The sequence below is a fragment of the Colias philodice genome, chromosome 24 (genome assembly GCF_061535455.1).
Source record: "Colias philodice isolate Cphi_HAF_F1 chromosome 24, ilColPhil1 Martin Lab GWU primary, whole genome shotgun sequence".
NCBI lineage: Eukaryota > Metazoa > Arthropoda > Insecta > Lepidoptera > Pieridae > Colias > Colias philodice.
The window spans coordinates 5,254,660-5,268,731 of record NC_143109.1 but is presented as its reverse complement, the minus strand read 5'-3'; the positions used below and the strand labels follow the sequence as shown (position 1 = coordinate 5,268,731).

The window sequence follows — 14,072 nt, the reverse complement described above, 5'->3', positions numbered from 1 at the left end:
TATAGCTTTGTTGTTTCCAATTCGTCTTTGATATTGGATTTACAGCCCTATTTTTATGGTGATAAAGTTAATTTGAAATATGTACGATGTTAACTTTAATAGCATGTATCGTGATTTAGATTTCTTGATGGCCATATGCTCGGATAGGTTTTAAATAGTTCATAGTTGGAAGGTATCGTAAAGAAGTCCCCTATAAGTGCTGTAAGTCATGTTGAACAAGTAATGAATCTTACTTGCAATTCTATTTCAAAACTGTAAATAAACCAGCTAAGATGGAAACGTGAATATAAATAAATTTAAATAGCTATTAGCGATATGAATAAGATTACATATTATATAAAGAAATCTGTGTTTCTGTGCAACAAATACGAAAAGATAGGATAAGAATGTTTCAAAAAGTTCATTTATGTAATGTGAAATCGCTTTGCCTTAAAAAATAAAGCTTACGAACAAAATCCTCAAAATATTTACCACCTCCTTACCTCCTCCTCCGTACCAATATATCCTGCAAAAATATCATCACATATTACACTATCAATAATTTCATAATCCTTTGCCTAGATAAAAATTAAAAAAGCAAAACGTCAGCAATCTTGACAGGCGCATAATCATTCGTGCGCGTAAAAACCTAAACAACGTGACCGTTCCTGCGTCAGTTTCTTGTACGAAAACCCTTAGAAAAATACACATTTATTCAAAATAAACCTTAACATACAACATATAAGCTACTCTTTTCCTTGTGTCTAGATAATTGTTGCACCTAGGTTGGGAACTCACGACTTAATTCTAGTCTCTGCCGTATCTATTTTATTTTTGTTCTAGACTTTTGACCTCACGATGCCTTTAAAGTCTTTAATAATTTATTACAACCTTTCGCTAATGAAATAATGCGGTACTGCGGCTTTTCTACTGTAGGTACACCTACGTATATTTTTAAAACATAAACCGTAACATATATGTTTTAACAAAGATTATCTTCTTAATATATATGTCGTGGCCATATCGTAGATTTGCTCATTTCATGAAATGGCCAACATAGTTTGATCATATCGTTAAATCGTCAACATTTCACGATTTGGTCATCGACGTTTGGCCAAAAAAAATTGGCCATTTCATGAAATGAGCAAATCTACGATATAGCCACGACATATATAAATCTCGTGTCACAATGTTTGTCCTCAATGGACTCCTGAACCACTTAACCGATTATAATAAAATTCGCACACCATGTGCAGTTCGATCCAAATTGAGAGATAAATGAAATGAAATGAAATACATTTATGTGTCCATTATATGTTTACAAAAATGTACGACAGTGAGTCCCAAACTAAGTGAAATACTTGATAGGATAGGATAGTTTAAACATGTAGGTACCACGGGCGAAGCCGGGGCGGACCGCTAGTATTCCTATAGTTTACGTTAAACATTTCCAAGAAATATTGAAGTTAGAAGAACATAATTTTTTATCATGGTAGAAAATTGATCAAACCTCCAATTAGTATAATCCTGCGTTCTATTTTAAAGTTTTTTTTTTAGTTTGTAAAACAAAAAAATGTCGCTCTTTCAATCAGCTGTCTTAAAATGCCAAAAAGTTTTCGTTTGACGTTACCAAGGACGAAAACAAAAGCTTCTGCGTTAAATCAATATTAATTTATGAGTCTTTTAGCACTCTACAATGTTACATTACAAAATTTTTTATTAATTAAAACTTTTTTTATTGTTATTAATGACTTAAATCCAAATAAACATAGGGGCAGGGGTGAAAATGGATTGTGAAGGTAATTAAAATTTACTAATATAACGCCAAACAAATTAGCTCTATTTTAGACGAAAAATACTGATTTAAAATAACGCTGTATTTGAAAATATTCAAACAAATATAACTGAATCCATAGGTTACCGAAACTATAATTAGAGGGAGTAATTAACACCGCTATTAGGCGTAAAAAGTAAACAAATTGCTTGTACATTAAAATGAACGGTATTGTTTTCCCCTCTTAAAACGGATTCTATAAACGGTCAAATTAATAGAGCATGTTTTTCATCGAATAGGGTTACCAGTTCTTGTTAATTTTTGGAACAATTAAAGATTTGAAAATTATTACAGAGCAGCTGCCATTTTATTAATGGCCTTTTTGTATTGCCTTTTATTGATATAACTCGTCGATACGATAACTTAACAATATTTCGCTTGTGATCGCACAAAATGATAAAAACGGAAGAGATTTTGACGCACCTTACTTAGTCAGAAAATAAGTATAAGAAGTGATAACACTAATATGAAAAATAAAGTGATAGAGCGCATTAACTAATTATTAAACAAGTTACACCAGCGATTAAATACAAAAAAATACTTTTAAATACGACGATAAAATATTAAATTCCTAGTTAAAGCTATAAAATTATCAACGAAAACGAAATGCGCCGTGAAACTTCCAAGAATCATAATAAATTAACATAAGATGCGAAGGATAATCGGATCGCTTTAAAACAATTTTATCTGCGGAATAAATTATTATTGTCGACGTAAATTTGAGAAATTCCGTTACGCCAACGTTTCGGAATGTTTTTGAATATAATTTTAGTGGTTTAATAACACAATAAATTTATAAAAACTGCAATGATAATTGTTTATACATTTATTTATTTAACTCTTTAATAGTTGTACAAAAGCTTTAGAACTACTTACACAATACACATAGAACAGAGTACAACTATTTTGGCGACCTTATCACTTAATAGTGATCTCTTCCAGGCAACCACGGTAAAAGGTAAACAAGCAAAATGATCACTAATTACAAACACATTTAGTGGGATGATGATAGCGTATGTTTCATAAAAATGTTATTTTTTAATGAAGATTTAAAAAAGCTTGACGTGTAAAAATTATGTTTGCTAAAACTAGAGCTAAAAGTTTAGTTCTTAACTATTTGTGCATGGAAAAAGAAGTAAATCGGCTTGGATTATTAGTAAGATCCTTTCTTTTGTAACGACGATGATGTATAATTAATTTTCTTAATTTCATCTGCCTAAATGTATACTTACTGTCTTACTTTCGTGATATAAATTACATCATATTCAACAAAGAATATTTCATACATTTACAGGTCATCGCGAATCAAACAAAAATCTTGAAACCAAATCGTGGCTACTCTACGCAAAGTAACAATAGGTCGCGGCGGTCATTCACCCGGTCACGGGGTTACGGCTTACAGTGATACCATTGTTTATGGATCCTACACCATTAGCACACTTCCTTTAGATATATGCCATCGATTGTCCCTGTTTTAGGTTCCAATTTGCACCTAACTAGTACCTAACCATATAATAGTATTTATTTTGTAGTTAATAGAGTCTTGGTTGTATGGTGACGACGACGACAAAACGACTGTAAAACGGTCTATAAGTTTGTACTTATGTAATAATATAATGTGTTTTCTAGAGAATTTATTAATTACATTGTTATTATTGCATACAGACATCAAACAAATCTTTTAAACTGAATTTAGATTAAACATTATTTCATCAGTAAAAAGCTGCATTTTTCTTGAAATACGTATGCTATATTTTTAGTCGTAAGAATAATTTATAATCCATAATTTATAATTTTCAATCCTTACTATAAGGGGTATAGTATAAAACCTACGTTGAATAGTATGTAAACTTGACTAAATTGCTGAAGTAACTAAAAAAATTAAGAAGGTTATTTGGATAGACTTTCTTTATTGAGATGTTTTCGTACCTCTTGTTATATAATATATTCAAATATTGCCATACATGCTACAGTGGTTGAAAGAATACATTATAATGCGTTAAGCGCGTCACACACGGTGAAGATACTATATTATTTTATCCTATTAATAATGACCCACAAAATTTCGGGTCAGTTGTTTGGCGGGATGATGGACAGGATGGCGGTTCTACAGGGGTCTTAGTACGCAATAACAAAAAGAAAAATGATGGTCAGAACGCTGATACCGGATACCTTAAGATACTATAATATAAAATACTAGCTTTCCGCCTGCGGCTTCGCCCGCGTTTTCAAAAAAAACCCGCATAGTTCCCGTTCCCGTGGGATTTCCGGGATAAAACCTAGCCTATGTCACTCAGAAAGGATGTAGCTTTCCAACAGTGAAAGAATTTTTCAAATCTGCCAAGTAGTTTCGGAGCCTATTCAATTCATACAAACAAACAAACAAAAAATCAAACCTTTCCTCTTTATAATATTTGTATAGATTACCGTATCTTAAGATAAAATAATATAGTATCTTCACCGTGTGTGACGCGCTTTATTCAGGGTGAATGTTGACCAACTTTTACGGAAAAGTTGTAAGTATACATAGAAACTTTTGTAATGGGTACAATTATTCGCGAAACAATTTCATATTACATATATTACTAGCGTACCTTCCGCGGTCGCCCACTTTGTCTAAAACATAATAAATTAACCTTAAACCTTCCTCGAGGACCACTCTATCTGTTAAAAAAATGCATCAAAATCCATTCCGTAGTTTTAAAGAGGGACATAGGGACAGAGAAAGCGACTTTGTTTTACTTATATACTATTTAGTGAAGCTAAGCGCTGATAATCTAGATTTTAGTCAATCTATTGAGATTGCAAACATCCAATGTACTATTTCTGAAATAGTGAATAGTTTTCATGCAATTTCACAATTTCAAAGCATTTAGCAAAGTTTATAAGCAAATCGTTAGTCGCAAGGATTAAAAGATTCGAGGTTTTCGTTTGACAGCGGGGAAATTGGAACGGATATTCCATTTATCCATATCTTACTTGCTAACTAAAATTTCTATTCGTTTGAAAAAGCTCTCGTTCTTATTATTATTCTTATATATTCTTGACTTGAAATAAAATTGTGATTGTTTAATACTTACGCTATTCTCGATTGTGTGATTTTAAGAGAGCTTTTTCTTAAAATCATTATAGTATTTTTTTAAGTGTTGCACGGAAAATAACCGTAGATACCTACATCTTAAATGCGTTTACCGCGAACCATAATATTTCCGTAGGTATCATATCGGGAACAGCTATTTATATCCACTTACTTTCCGATAGCATCGCAGCCGATCGTCGGCCGATTTTCATCATAACTTTATATTTAAAACTCGTCAGCTGCCAAACCTTTTGTTAATTTTGGCGCGCTTTACGATCGACTATAAAACCCGCCATTTTGACGCGTCGCAAGATGGCCGCGGCAAAGGGCGCGAAATAGCATTTTGTATTTTTATCGACGGTTCGTAAAATACCTTTAAAAGTAAGTGTCAACTCGTAACGAAATAGCTCGAAGGTTCGCTGAATAAAAGATACATAAACGTTATAAAAATCTATTCATAAGTAGAGTGCCATATACTACCTTTATTTCTATAAAAGTCTGTTTAAAAGTTCCGCAATCAATACACAATGTGAAATTTAATCGAACTGTTTTCAGAAAAAAAAAATAACAACCAGAACCTGGAAGATATGGCTCTGTAGCCATAAGGTCGCCCATTGTGCAATTTATGTGTATTCCATTTTATGTAATGTCTGTAATTTGGTGTGTACAATATAGTTCTCATTCATTAATTCATTCATTGAAAATTTAGTCTACAATTTTACGTTTACCTATAAAAACAATTAATCAATTTTGTTGACCAATATTCTCCCCAATAATTGCTATTAATTTATGACTATGTTTAAATTTTACCTACATTTACCATAAAAAAATGTTATTCACATTAATCATATCTACAGCCTGTACACAAACGCAGGAACAGATTTAACCTCCCGGAAAACGTTCATAAATAAACATCTGTAACTTTAATGTATATTTTATTACCATTACATATTTAACCTCATCGCTGAGACGATTTCTGTTGTAATTAAATGTACTGGACATTAAATGTTACATCCCAGAAGTAATGACTATAGAGAGATAATAGACTAAATAATTTATTGTCTGGAATGTAAATAAGAGAAAAAAATAAAAATCATATGTATTATCTTTAGTTTGGCTCCATATTTTTTACAGTAAATATAATCTATAGATATTAAAAAATAAGTTGAACAAATTTTAATTGTTGCTTCGAGTTGCGTTGTATTTCAAAATTGATTTTTGTATAAAATTGTTTATACATATTTGCTTTTCTCTATTAATGGGTATACAAACGTTTGAATGGCCTTTTTAATTAAAATTGTCTCTTTAATCCGTAATCTATACAGGGTGTAATCGTTAAGTGTGCACAGGCGATTTTTCCGTAAGTATTACAGATAACAAAAAACTTTAAACTGATATCGAAAGTACTTAACCTAATGAGTAAAATGGCCGTAATAAATTTTTAAAAATAAATCGAGAAATATCAAAAAAATTATCTTTAAGCCCTCCCATACATTAAGTATGAAATATGAATATCCCGTATACATTTAATATGAAAGATTTTAGCTTTCTTTTTCTTTTTTGGTTTTCTGCTTTAATTACTTCGCAAATTTGAAGTGGCATTTTCCACGCTTTTTCCGGACATTTTCACGCATTTTCCGGATATTTTCCGGAGAATTTCCGAGCATTTTCCGGGCATTTTCCAGGCATTTTCCACGCTTTTTCCGGACATTTCCACGCTTTTTCCGGATATTTTCCAGACATTTCCCTGGCATTTTCCGGTTATTTTCCGGGATTTTCCAGACATTTTCCGGGGATTTCCCGGGGATTTTCCGAGCATTTCCCGGGGATTTTCTGGATGTTGCCCAGACATTTTCCGGACATTTCAATGGCATTTTCCGGGAATTTTCCACGCATTTCCCAGGCATTTTCCGGACATTTCTCAGGCATTTTCCGGGGATTTTCCAGGCATTTTCCGGGAATTTTCCAGGCATTTTCCAAACACATCCGGAAAATCCAAGGGAAATGCTCGGAAAATCCCCGGAAAATGCCTGGGAAATTCCCGGAAAATGTCTGGAAAATAACCGGAAAATAACCGGAAAATGCCAGGGAAATGTCTGGAAAATATCCGGAAAATGCGTGGAAATGCTTGGAAAATGCGTGGAAATGCTCGGAAAATGCGTGGAAATTTCCGGAAAAACCGTGGAAAATGCTAGGAAAATATCCGGAAAATGCGTGAAAATGTTCGGAAAATATCCGGTAAATGCGTGAAAATGTCCGGAAAATATCCGGAAAATGTCTGGAGAATCCCCGGAAAATGCCTGAGAAATGTCCGGAAAATGCCTGGGAAATGCGTGGAAAATTCCCGGAAAATGCCATTGAAATGTCCGGAAAATATCCGGTAAATGCGTGAAAATGTCCGGAAAATATCCGGAAAATGTCTGGAGAATCCCCGGAAAATGCCTGAGAAATGTCCGGAAAATGCCTGGGAAATGCGTGGAAAATCCCCGAAAATGCCAGGGAAATGTCCGGATAATGTCTGGGAAACATCCGGAAAATCCAAGGGAAATGCTCGGAAAATCCCCGGAAAATGCCTGGGAAATTCCCGGAAAATGTCTGGAAAATCCCGGAAAATAACCGGAATATGCCAGGGAAATGTCTGGAAAACATCCGAAAAATGCGTGGAAATGTCCGGAAAAAGCCTGGAAAATGTCGAGAAAATGCTCGGAAAATCCCCGGAAAATATCCGGAAAATGCGTGAAAATGTCCGGAAAAAGCGTGGAAAATGCCACTTCAAATTTGCGAAGTAATTATAGCAGAAAACCAAAAAAGAAAAAGAAAGCTAAAATCTTTCATATTAAATGTATACGGGATATTCATATTTCATACTTAATGTATGGGAGGGTTTAAAGATAATTTTTTTTATATTTCTCGATTTATTTTTAAAAATTTATTACGGCCATTTTACTCATTAGGTTAAGTACTTTCGATATCAGTTTAAAGTTTTTTGTTATCTGTAATACTTACGGAAAAATCGCCTGTGCACACTTAACGATTACACCCTGTATATGTATATATAAAACTCAAAGCCCAAAGGTGACTGATATAGGTAGTTTTATCTATCAACGCACAGCCCAAACCACTGGACGTATCGGGCTGAAATTTAATTAAAAATTTAATCATAGGCATCCGCTAAGAAAGGATTTCCCAAAATTCTTGCGGGAACGGGGAAAAACGGGGATGCACGTACAAAGTCGTGGGTGGAAGCTAGTTCATTATAAATCATACACATTCGATTCTTTCCACCTTTTTAGCCGCACACGAATATGCTTTAAAATGCAAAAGCGTATTTTAAGGGTCTCAGCACACATATGGGATCGGAAAGGGATCGTCACCGTATCGCCTCGAGCCGTTCAGAATGGTTTGTATTAAACTCCCTACTGCAACGCACACTAATCGGAATAATAACGTAATCGCCTCGCCTCGGAACAGGCTCCGAACTTGAATTCCCGCGCTTACGGCTCATCGTCCCCGCGCTTACGTTTCTCCGTCCCCGCGCTTACGTCTCTCCGTACCCGAGCTCACATCTCTTTGTCCACCCTTTCCCCTTTCCCCTCCCGCGACTTGCCTGCTAAAGACGCCGCCATTCGCAAGGAGTATTTCATTCGTGTTGCGCGTATGTTTTATTTAAAATTTTAAGTTCGATTCAAACACAAAATAACGATGCAAAGGGAGAAACTTATTGAAGAAGTGAGAAAATATCCATATTTATATGACTTAAGTGATGCTAAATACAGCAATACTATAAAAAAGGACGAGGCTTGGAAACAAATAAGTATTACTTTAAAGCAATCTGGTAAGTACCTACTCCTATTTAATTATTTATTTAATGTTTTTCGCGTATGTAGGTATGTATGGGAAATAAAACAGTTGTGATTAATATAATTATAATGAAAAATTTAACTGGAATATCCATTAAGAATTAACATTAATATTTAAAGCTAAAAGCTACTGCCATGGAACTCGTCCGGTAGAAGTTTGAAAATATGTTTTGAACTTTTCACGTACATTAAAAGCGGTAGCCATATGGGCACCACTAATACTTGGTAATTGACTTAACAATCGGTCTTCGCCGAATTCAACTGTAATGTCCTGTTCTGTTCTGTTCGGTTCCTGTAAATTCATCTCAATGTTATATGTCCTCATCATATTGTGTAAAATGCAAGTTGTTAATACCACTTTATCTACAAACTTTGGATGCAATTTAATATTTTTGTTGTAAATCGCAAATTTTTGATATAAAATTCCAAAAGCGTTTTCAACTACCCTTCTAGCTCGTGATAAGCGGTAATTATATTGCCGTTCAGGATCTGATAGTCTCCGTGTATTTGAGCGAGGATATGGTCTTAATAAATATGTCTTCAATGGAAATGCCTCGTCTCCCACAAATACATGTGGCATTGCATGATTAGTTCCTGGTAATGGTTTGTCACATGGAATATTGAATGTGTTTCTTTCAAGTGCCTTTCCAAATGTAGATGATGAATAGATTCCGCCATCGCTGTTTTTTCCATAGGCTCCTACATCAACCGCTATGAATCTGTATTCAGGATCAACTATAGCTAACAAAACAATAGAAAATGTTTTTTTATAGTTAAAAAACAACGATCCACTATTGGGAGGTGCAATTATATTTACATGTTTGCCGTCAATGGCGCCTATGCAATTCGGAAAGTTCCATTTATTTTTAAATCCTTCTTCGATTCCTTGCCATGTGGCTGTAGTTGGTTGAGGTATATGAATTGGCATTAATTTATTTATTATTGCATTGCACACATCTATTACTATCAAACGAATAGTTGATTCTCCTAAACGGAAGCTCGATGATAAATTAGTAAATGTAGATCCAGTTATAAAGTACCTGCAACAATAAATGTATATTTAATATACGTTTTATAATACGTGTATATGTTTATGTGAATGTGTGTGTACGTACTCCCTTTCACACATACATGTGTAACTACATGCGCTTGATATAGTTAACCATGATTTATTTTATTTCAGAATCTGAGTGCAAGAAAACTTGGTTAAATCTTAGAGAGTCTCACCGACGAGCTATGAAGAAGCGTAAAACTAAAAGTGGTCAGGCAGCCCCGACGACGAAAAAGTGGACCTTTGAAGATGAAATGAGTTTTTTAGTACCTCATTACAAAGAAAGAAATACGATCTCTTCGGTTGATGATGATGACGGTTCAGATATTAGCAGTTTCTTGGGTAATGATGATTCACAGAACTCAATAAACATAATTCAGTCTCCAGAAAACTTACAAGCGGAAACTACTCCACTTTCGCCGCGTCCTGAGTCTTCTGCATCTTCAGTTGCATCCAAAATTTCAAAAAAAAAAAAACTTAATATTGAAAAAAATTCAGCGTCACAAACTTTAATGAAATATTTATTAAATCACAACGAAACCAAAAAAGAAGATGAGATAGATACATTTTTTAAGAGCATTGCGGCAACGGTTAAAAAATTTTCAGAATATAACCAAGCTGTTATGAAAAGTAAAATATATAATGCAGTTTCGGAAATGGAGTTAAAAGAAATCGCAGAGAAACAAAGCTATTATAGTTATCGCAACCCTTACATTCCCCAAAGAGAAGATGACATGCCTCGAGGTTATACCACTCTAAATAACATTAGCCACGAGATACAATCAACATCTGGCGCTTCAAACATTCATGATTTTAATATTTCAAACTTAGAAGAAAATGGCGCGTCAAATGCTGACGATCTTGATACTTCAAACAATCTTTAATTTATACAATGATTGTATTTTTGTTGTCTTAGATCATTAAGTAATGGATAACACACGCAGGCGTTTCCCCTTTTGCCGAGGTATAAGATTATTCGAATCGAAAAATCTTATGCTTTCATAAAAACTACTTGCGTAATCGATTACGAACACTCTGCGTATTCGTAAAACATCGAAAGGACGTCTGCGAGTGCTCCGCTAAAAATGCCGTTTTGCACTGTCAAGTCTTGCAGAAGCAATTCAAACATGTCGAATATTAAAAAAGATGGAATAACCTTTCATTTGTGTATATTTTTTTATTTTTTTAACGTACATTTCTAATTAAATGCAATTTCTAACAATCGTCGATGTATCGTTTAGCGATATGATCAAGACAAATAATCGAGTCATGTGTGTACTCGATCATTGATGCGGCCACACGAGACTATCATGGAAAGAAAATATACAAATTTAATCTTTATGAACTAAGCGATAAAGTTGAATTTAGAACGCGATATTGAACCGCACTCCCCACGAGACTATAAAGTGATGTAGCGAGACTATCTTGAAGAGAAAATATACAAATTTAATCTTTATGTACTAAGCGATAAAGTTGAATTTAGAACGCGATATTGAACCGCACTCCCCACGAGACTATAAAGTGATGTAGCGAGACTATCTTGAAGAGAAATTCAAATTTAATCTTTATGAACTTAGTGATAGAGTTGAATTTAAAAACTCGTCGCTTAAAAGGTCGTTAATTTTTACGACTTTCTTAGTGACGGACTGCTTTTAACTTGAACGTCGATAAAAAAATATTTTTCTAAGTATAATTTGAAATGAGATGAGAATTAATCTTTATTATATTAAAATTTTACACAACTGCATAAAAAGTATAATGTTTATTTTGTAAGTCTTGTATATATTTATTAAAATTTACGCTCGGTTACTTTTAACTGGCAGAACATTTTAATGGTACGGAACCCTTCGTGCGCGAGTCCGACTCGCATTTAGCCGTTTTTTTGTAATGTTAATCTTGTAATTATTCTATTATGTAATCTTAATACTATTATAAAGGCGAAAGTTTGTAAGGATGTAAGGATGTATGGATGTATGGATGTATGGATGTTTGTTACTCTTTCACGTAAAAACTACTGAACCGATTACAATGAAATTTAGCACACATATAGAGGGTAACTTGGATTAACACATAGGATAGGTTTTATCCCGGAAATCCCACGGGAACGGGAACTATGCGGGTTTACCTTTGAAAACGCGGGCGAAGCCGCGGGCGGAAATCTAGTCTATACTAATATTATAAAGCTGAAGAGTTTGTTTGTTTGTTTGTTTGTTTGAACGCGCTATTCTTGGGAACTACTGGTCCGATTTGAAAAATTCTTTCGGTGTTAGATAGCCCATTTATCGAGGAAGGTATATATCATCACGCTACGACCAACAGGAGTGGAGCCACGGGGGTGAAACCGCGCGGAGCAGATACTTTATTTATATGTATGTACGAATATTGCGTATATTTCAGATTTACAAAAAATCCTGCTTTAAGGCTAAGGTGGATTGAATGCTGTGGGAGAAAATCAGAATGGACACCTCGGTACAGAAATAATAAAAATTTCTGGACCGATATTTATTTTATTGAATATAATATGTGATGTGTTGAATAAATACATATTCAAATACAAATAAAATGGCGTTTTATTGTTTTTTCGTATGCATATAATAATGATGAAAACGTTACAAATGACCTGTGTAGTATTTTTTATGAATATAATATTAATGTTATTTCTAATTTCAACAAAATTATTATTTTTGTAATATCGATATGGTTACATCCCTTTAGAGCGATTGTATTATTACGTATATGTATAGAGATTTTTCTGTGTAATCGATGTATGTGTGCAAAAACATGCTAGTCTGTCCATTTTGTAATAGTTTGAGTTTGTAAAGACACAAATTATTTTTGTGAATGTGTGATAGTGTTTCAAAGTGTGAGTTACCCTCCCCGCACCAAAACCGGCAGAAAGTTTAGTTAGAACATTTGCCAGCGTGCTCCATCCATTACTTAATGATCTAAGTTTGTTGTGGCGCTATTTTTGTTTAATTGCCATAATTTTTGGATTTAATAATATAGTTTTGTATAATAAAAAAATATGTGATTTATGGGTATTTTTTTTTACCTAAACTACAAAAAAGTTGCATTTACTAAAATACTTTACGCAATCACACAAAATATATACACACATACACCAGACATAAAACGTACATCCCCTGTGCACACCTGATCGCAAATGAGGGTTGCGTTCCAAAAGAAATATTTTTTATCGACAGAGGATAAAAATTAATCTATCTTGTAGTTTCGGAACCGAGTATTTTTTTTGTACACTTAAAAAAAAGAACAATAAAATTATATAAGAGATAATACAAACATTAAAATTATAGTACAAATATTTATGTAGACCAGATTAAAAATTCCAAAATCAAATGCAATTTCTCACCTTAACGTTACAGCTAGTTTTTCTTCGGGCGATATTGTTTCTCTGAATGTTGTATTCTTCTTCCTTATACATTCATCTATAGACTGCAATATGTTATAAAAGAGATATTTCGGCATATGAAAATAAATATAAAATTTCTCTTCATCATCCATCAAATGTTTTTTTATAGTCCGAAATTCCCCTTCAGTACTCCTTGCTTTATTCATACTGTGTACCCAATATCTTTTTCTTTTTTTCTTGCTATTTTCTTTTTCCTCTTCATCAAGTGCTATGGCTATGATAGCCAACTCACGTATTGTAAACCAAGACATAACCGTGCGCTACACTTAACGTTTGGATTCAAACTGATCTGGTGCCAACCAGGTCAGCCAGGGGCCGGCGAGGCGTAAGCGCGGTGTCGCCTAGCCGTAGCCGAGTTGACGTACAGGCGCTGCTGATACGCTTTCGTTATGTGCATACGGTAGGTTGACGCCTGGTTGACAGCGAGGCGAAAGGCGTTACGGTTACGATCCCTTTCCGATCCCATATGTGTGCTGAGACCCTAATCGTACCAACTACCACACTGACCTAAAAGATAGACGGAACTATAAATATTAAATATTATTTTATCGAACATCGCTTTCAATAACCGAACGGACAAAAATGTCAGTTGTCACTATTTATTCATACTGCCTTTTCATATTGAATCTGTGACTTTTGTTTCAGGTTCGAAATTTCATGGAAAATTAAATTTTGCATCCATTTTCAACCAGGTGTGAAAAAAGATGTGTTAGTTAAAAATTTAAAATTCTGACATGGTGTTTTAGAAATGTTTATTTTAGTTTTACAACCAAACTACTACATGTACCTACTTTATAAGATTTAAGATTTTGATTATGCAATAAAATAAAAATATCAGA

At 33.9% G+C, this 14,072-nt stretch overlaps 1 protein-coding gene and 1 long non-coding RNA gene across 2 annotated transcripts; one reads left to right on the top strand and one right to left on the bottom strand.

Moving 5' to 3' along the window:
- Positions 1-6,210: 6,210 nt before the first annotated feature.
- On the bottom strand, positions 6,211-7,934 carry LOC149477726 (uncharacterized). Its single transcript, XR_016317570.1, has 2 exons — positions 7,741-7,934; positions 6,211-6,298 (listed from the first exon to the last, which is right to left on the bottom strand). It is a non-coding gene; the product is annotated as an uncharacterized LOC149477726 (long non-coding RNA).
- Positions 7,935-8,226: 292 nt separating this feature from the next.
- Positions 8,227-10,706, top strand: LOC149477725 (uncharacterized). The gene is made up of 2 exons (XM_089710284.1): positions 8,227-8,727; positions 9,936-10,706. The coding sequence occupies exons 1-2, from the start codon at positions 8,595-8,597 to the stop codon at positions 10,685-10,687; spliced, it is 885 nt and encodes a 294-aa protein (XP_089566410.1). The 5' UTR covers positions 8,227-8,594; the 3' UTR covers positions 10,688-10,706.
- Positions 10,707-14,072: the final 3,366 nt, after the last annotated feature.